At 38.9% G+C, this 6,584-nt stretch overlaps 1 protein-coding gene across 1 annotated transcript; it reads right to left on the minus strand.

Moving 5' to 3' along the window:
- Window positions 1-947: 947 nt before the first annotated feature.
- LOC119517026 (52 kDa repressor of the inhibitor of the protein kinase-like) lies at window positions 948-4,239 on the minus strand. The gene has a single exon (XM_037813494.1). It carries the CDS (start codon window positions 4,118-4,120, stop codon window positions 1,832-1,834), a length of 2,289 nt encoding a protein of 762 aa, XP_037669422.1. The 5' UTR covers window positions 4,121-4,239; the 3' UTR covers window positions 948-1,831.
- Between the last annotated feature and the right edge of the window lie 2,345 nt (window positions 4,240-6,584).

The following is a 6,584-nucleotide window of genomic DNA, read 5'->3' on the forward strand; positions in this document are numbered from 1 at the left end:
ATTCACTTCCACACACATTTAATGGGCCAGGAGCCATTCAATTTCTGCATTTAATGGCAAAATGCAGCGCTAAAGATGAGTTTGTAGGGGCAAGAGGAGATGAGTATGTCGAAGAACTACATTGTTCATTTTTATCTATATGCATTAATGGTTTTTTTTTTTGCTGAACAGTCAATTCTTTAACCTGCACATATTTTATAAAAATTAAAAATAAGTGTGAACCATTGTTTGCTTCCAGAAATTTAACCCTGTGAGAGAAGAGGGCACAGATGCCACCTTGGAATGTGCACAACATAATTGGCTCTTTGAAAGAGAAATTCACATTTTATCAATGATACGGGCTAAAGTTGGAAAGGACCAAGAGTTGGGTACAAGAAGTGAAAAACATTTCAAAGTTCAATTGGCTTGCCTGTTGCCTGAGGGGATAAAGAAAGTTCACCAGGTAGCTTGTTGCAGATAATCAGCTATAGTTAAGGCTTAGAAAAGAGAAGGATGAGCCTCTAATTATAACCAGGACCATGTTTCTTATCCTATCAGACAGTATTTCAAATAAAAAGTTGAGGAACATATGCTTGTAATCAAGTGATTTTTTAAATTAATAGGCTTTATTTTTTAAACTAAATACAGTTTTATTGAGATATATTCACATACCATAAAATCATCCAAGGTTTACAATCAACTGTTCACAGTACCATCATAATAGTTATGCATTTATCACCCCAATCTATTTTTGAACATTTGATTTACACTGGAATCAATAAGAATAAAAAATTAAGGAAAACAGAACACCCAAATCATCCCCCCATCCCACCATAGTTTTCATTTAGTATTTGTCCCCATTTTTCTACTGATCCATCCATACACTGGATAAAGGGACTGTGATCTGGTTTTTTTTTTTTTTTTTTTTTTTTTTTTTTTTTTTTTTTTTAATCAAAATTCACATTTTATTTAGATTGAAATAAACTGTACAAAATTGATTTTCTTCACCAAAAATAATAGCAATATTTTCTGTATTATTCCTAGATAAACCACAAAACACTTATTTTTGTAGGCTTTCCAGGTTCTGCTGATAATCAAGATGAGGCAGTAGACATAGTCATGGAAATAGATAGAAGAAATCAGACAAATCAGTGGTCAGTATCCATGGCCTCTGATTCTATCTTGACCATGAAACAGAAATGTTCAACATATACCTGCTAAACAGCTTATGAAAGCATGGGCTCAATAAAGGAATGTAAACAGCAATAACCAGATGTAGAAAAAGGCATTCGAACTGTAACTTGTTCCTTTAGGTTCATTTGATAAAGACAAAATCTACGCTGAAATCCTTGCTTGGCGAGCTCAGTTTCTCTCACTCTCTGGTAATTCCCTTAACTGTCCAACATAAATTTTAACAACATACTTTAAAGTCTTTCTAGTTAAAGGTCAATAGTGAACCTCATTGTAACACTTTACAAAATGCATTCCTTCCTTCCATACCTCGTCAAAATTTATTTCTTCAAAGTACTGATAACTGGACTGGTAACTTGACAATTGGAGCCACAGTGATGATTAATGTCGTGTCTAAAATGACTTAACTAAAATAATTCCATAGTGCCACTAATGGAGAGCACACAGAAATGAAACGTGGCACTTTCAATGCTACCTTCTGCAAGAACAGACAGGTCTTCAAAGCATGAGAGTTCAAATGGGGGCCCTTTAAATAGGTAGATTATTAATAACAAATGTATTCAATGGGAGACCTATAGGCAAAGATAGTCAGTGATTAAGCAGCCTACATACACCTCACAGCTCTTCCTCCAAATATAAGAGAAAACCTATTTTAAAAGTCTCAAGTATTTTCAATGGTTTCTGAATTACCTGTGGGAAGCTCTGACTTAGTTGTATAGAGTTTGATATATGTGTCCACCATCAAATCCAGATCATGTTTTATATCAAAATTTATGTTAAGCAAAGCCAAGTTACTTGACCTTTGGTCTGTCAAAGTGTTCCTCAGGTATGCTTTGAGACGCTTTCGTCCATTTTCATAGCGTTCATTCTCAACCTTCATCACAGGAAGAATGCATAAGACCTTCAACAAAGCATAAACATTAGGAAAAAACTTGATGTCAGGCAGATGGAGGGCTTCATAAATGGTGGATGGAAGCTCTATATCTTTCCCTCTGTGTTTCCACTTGATTCTCCAACAATGAAGCTCGGCTGAGAGTGTGTCAGGATTGGGTAAGTCACTTCTGTACATGTCAGCATGGTGTTCCTCCGACGTATTGAATTTGAGCTGTCCCATGACAGAGGGTACCAGAGATAAGCATTTAAGAGCTTTGAGGTGCTGTTCTGAGAATATATCTTTAAGTTCCTGAATAATGTGCTCCACTGTTGGAACACTTAGGGTTTCTTTATAGTAACTCTCAGAGGTTAACTGAGACTCCAGGTTACCTTGCTGAGCTCTGCGGAATTTGCCAGGGAGTTTCATGTGAATATCAAGTTTGGTTGCCAAATTTGTGGCTTCCTCAAACCAAAATTCATGATAAACTTCAATGTTTTCCATCACTTCATTTAGTGAATGTAGCACTGCAGTCAAGCTGCTGGCTGCAAAGAAGACATCAGAGGTTTGCCCCTGGAGATTTTTCCCAAAGGCTCTTGTAAAAGATAGGACATTCTTAAGAACAACAATGGTAACAATGAAATCAAAATCTGTTACTGCACTACAGAGTACAAATGCTCGGCCAGCTATGCAGTTATTCCATCTAATATTTGTGTCACTATTTATACCATCTAAACATAAAACAAGTGCTTGCAGGAGTTCCACTAAAATTTCAAAAGCATCATGCCTTCCTGTCCATTGAGAATGGCAAATTTCCTTCAGTTCATTACCCCTTTCTTCATTACTCTGAAAAAGGACTGAAATTACACGGTCAAGTTCTAAAAGTAGTTGTGGTGATCGATGGAAAAAAGCAGAAACTTCCTCAATCGTTCCCAATGCAACAGATACTCCCGTAACAGGCACCGATTTTGCTAACCACATATTTAAGGCACAGGAAGAGCAGAGTGTATAGATAGCTTGGGGATATTTCTCTAGAAGTCTCGAAGCAACAACTTTCATCTTGGAAGAAAATCCACTGGACACAATGTAAGCCTGTCCACGACAGTACTCCATGTTCAGCCCCCACTTCTCAGTTATTGTAGTGTGAAATTTCACAGCCAAAATTTCTGCATCAGCTTCATAAGGCAGGAAGCCCACAAATTCCTCTCTCAGGTTATGTGATTCATCCACAAACCTCACCAACACTGGCAGGTGCTCTTCCCCTGCTATGTCCACCACATCATCAGTGATAATGGAAAAGAAGTGTGAGTCTCTCACTTCCCTGAGAGTTTCCTCCCGAATGCAGCTCTCACATATCTCTAGCATCTGTTTCTGCTGTGTTTTCGAACAGAACAACGTGTTAACTGCTGTTGTCTCAAAGCGCTTTCTCAGAACCTCTTCACCAGAATTTATTCGGCACTCCAGCAATGCTTGAAAGTTATCAGGCGTAAAGAGACCTTCTGGGAGTTCATCAGCCTCATGCCCATCCAAAGGTATGTTTTGTTTTCCCATAAGAATCAAAATTTCAAATAAAGATTTTAGGTATTCTTTGTTTTCCTTTTCTTCAAGGGTTAAAGGTAAAATATCTTCATCCTGTTCTTCACCCCCTTCTTCTATATTTGGGTTCTGAGCACTGCTGTTGTTTGTTTCTTTATGTTTTTGTTCCTGTTCAGAAGTTTCATCAATTTTTTTCTGTTTCAATGTCCTGATTTCATCTTCACTCAATTCTTTTATTCGTTTTCTGTGTCTACTATGTGGATTGTTCAAATGACTGGTAAGATCAAATATTGTTGGTATAGCATTATCTCGAAGAACTGTCCTATAAGGACTAGTTCTACAGATCATAGAGGTCTCAAAGTGTTTGGCACATAACCGATAATGTTTATTTAGCTGATCAGGTGTTTTATCTTCTAAGTCTGCTCTCCTACAATTCTCCACCCACTTCTGGCATCTGGCCGGGTCCCGCGGAAACCTGAAGAAGGCCAGGTCGGACTGCGTGCTCTTCCGCGTGCAGTTGGGGGCAGCGCAGAAGTTCGGCATCGTCGCCCACCCGCCGGCCGGCCCAGTCCTCCCCTCCCCGCCTCCTCAGGGCAGCCCGCCAGCCCGTCGGGGCCGGGGAGGGGAGCCAGGCCGGCCGGCCGGCTCGGCAAGGCCGACGCGCCGAGTGTGATCTGGTTTTCACAATCACACTGTCACCCCTTGTAAGCTACATTGTTATATACTCATCTTTAACAGTCAAGTCTACTGGGTTGGAGTTTGATAGTTTCAGGTATTTACTTCTAGCTATTCTAATACATTAAAACCTAAAGAGGGTCATCTATATAGTGCATAAGAATGTCCACCAGAGTGACATCTCGACTCCACTTGAAATCTCTCAGCCACTGAAACTTTATTTCGTTTCATTTCGCATCCCACTTTTGGTCAAGAAGATGTTCTCAATCCCATGATGCCAGGTCCAGAATGATCCCCAGGAGTCATATCTTGCATTGCCAGGGAGATTTACATCCTTGGGAGTCAGGTTCAAGGTGGGGGGTAGGGTAGTGAGATCATCTGCTAAGGTGGCTTAGTTAGAAAGAGAGAGCCACATCTGAGCAACAAAGAGGTACTCAGGAGGAGACACTTAGGCACCATTATAAGCAGGTTTAGCCTCTCCTTTGCAGTATCAAGTTTCATAGGGGCAAGCCCCAAGACAGAGGGCTTAACATTTCAAGCCATCAGTCCCCAACGTTTGCGAGAACATCAACAATCCAGGTGAGGAAGTCCAACACCTCCGCATGCTCCCCCAGGTCCTCAGGAAGACCCTGAATATATATTTTTATTCCCCACACAAATTACTTTGGGATGTGTTCCTATTTCACTCTAACCTATACATAACTTCCAAGTTCCATGTAATTGTGGTGTTTGAACAAACTGACCATAGAAGTTATATTGTTTAGAAAATATAGATCTACATCAAATAAACATCTCTTCCCTTGGTCTCATATGGAATTTGAAGTTTTAACACACAGTTTCAACCTTTACCCTTTGGCCTGATTTGCCATTGTCTTAAACAGATCTGCTTCATTCATATCTCTAACTGAAGTCTGGGATCTTTTTCAGCTTTTTTTTAAACAGTTGCTGTATGTGTTAATACTGACATTCATATCTGCCGAGCTCTAGCTCTGAGTTTCAGTTGTCACACAGACACCCAATGTTCCAGAGACCAATCAGGTTATATACAAAGGGATCAACATCTCAGAGTTTAGAGATAGCCATTACAATTCAGGAATACATTTGACTGCTGTAAGAGCTCACAATCTAGGGACCATTACAATAATCATTCCCGTTAGGCTGTGCTCTAAGATTCAATACTGAGCTTACGAATTGTATTTAGTCCATATTGGTGAGGCATTATAGTGTTTGCCTTTGTTTCTGGTGTACTTCACTCAAAATGCTGTCTACAGGATCCATTCATCTTGTTGGGTGTCTTACAACTTCACTCCTTTTTATAGTTGGTCAATATTCATTGTATGCATACACCATAATTCACCACTCTTTTCCTCAGTTGGTGTACCCTTAGGCCACCTCCCCCCACTGCAAATCATGAATACTGCCTCCATAAACACCAATGTGAAAATGTCTATTCATGTCTCTGCTCTCAGATCTTCCAAGTACATGCCCCATAATGAGGTTGTAGGACCTTCTCTCCTCCACATAGATTCTTCTGGAACCACCACAGTGACCTGCAGAAAGGCTGCACCATTCTGCCTCATCAACAATAAACAGGTACATCACTTTCTTCATGTTTTCTCCAGCAGTTTTAACCCCCATTTATGTTTTTTTCCTATAATTTTAGAGAGTTATATTCACATAACATACAATTATCCACAGTGTACAACTGTTCATGGTATCATCATATATTTGTACATTTATCACCACAGTCAGTACTTGAACAAACTAATTACTATGAAAAAGTTTTTTTTTTGGTGAATAATAAAAAAAAATTAAAGAAAAATAAAATGTCATACAATACAATAGTAAGGACACATAACACCATGACCAAAAATCATATATCTGTCCCTTATATCTCCCTCTCATACACATTTAACTTTGGTATATTGCCTTTGTTACATTTAATGGAAGAATAATACAATGTTACTGTACACCATAGACTCCAGTTTGCTTTGATTATGCTTTTTCACAAATACCATCCTTTTTTCAACACTCTGCATGGTTGACATTCATTTGATCTCCCATATGTGAAAACATTTTTATATTTGTACATTTAGTAACAGTCATTGGCCACTCCACTTTTTGACAAGGTATACAGTCCTAGTATTTATCATCTATCTTTACCTCTGGTGTCACACATTCCCCTAACCCACCTCTTTCAGCTTTACTCACAGACATCTTTGTTCAGTGTACTTAAAATATTGTGCTATCATCACACAGTATTATGCTATTTCAGGCTCTATACAATCAATCATGCAGAACATTCTGTAGTCCTTCAGCATAAGATGCCTGA

This window comes from Choloepus didactylus, chromosome 21, assembly GCF_015220235.1.
Source record: "Choloepus didactylus isolate mChoDid1 chromosome 21, mChoDid1.pri, whole genome shotgun sequence".
Taxonomy (NCBI): Eukaryota; Metazoa; Chordata; class Mammalia; order Pilosa; family Megalonychidae; genus Choloepus; species Choloepus didactylus.

Excerpts from the sequence above, each read along its gene's own strand:
- LOC119517026 (XM_037813494.1), bottom strand. The coding sequence starts at position 4,120 with ATGCCGAACTTCTGCGCTGCCCCCAACTGCACGCGGAAGAGCACGCAG.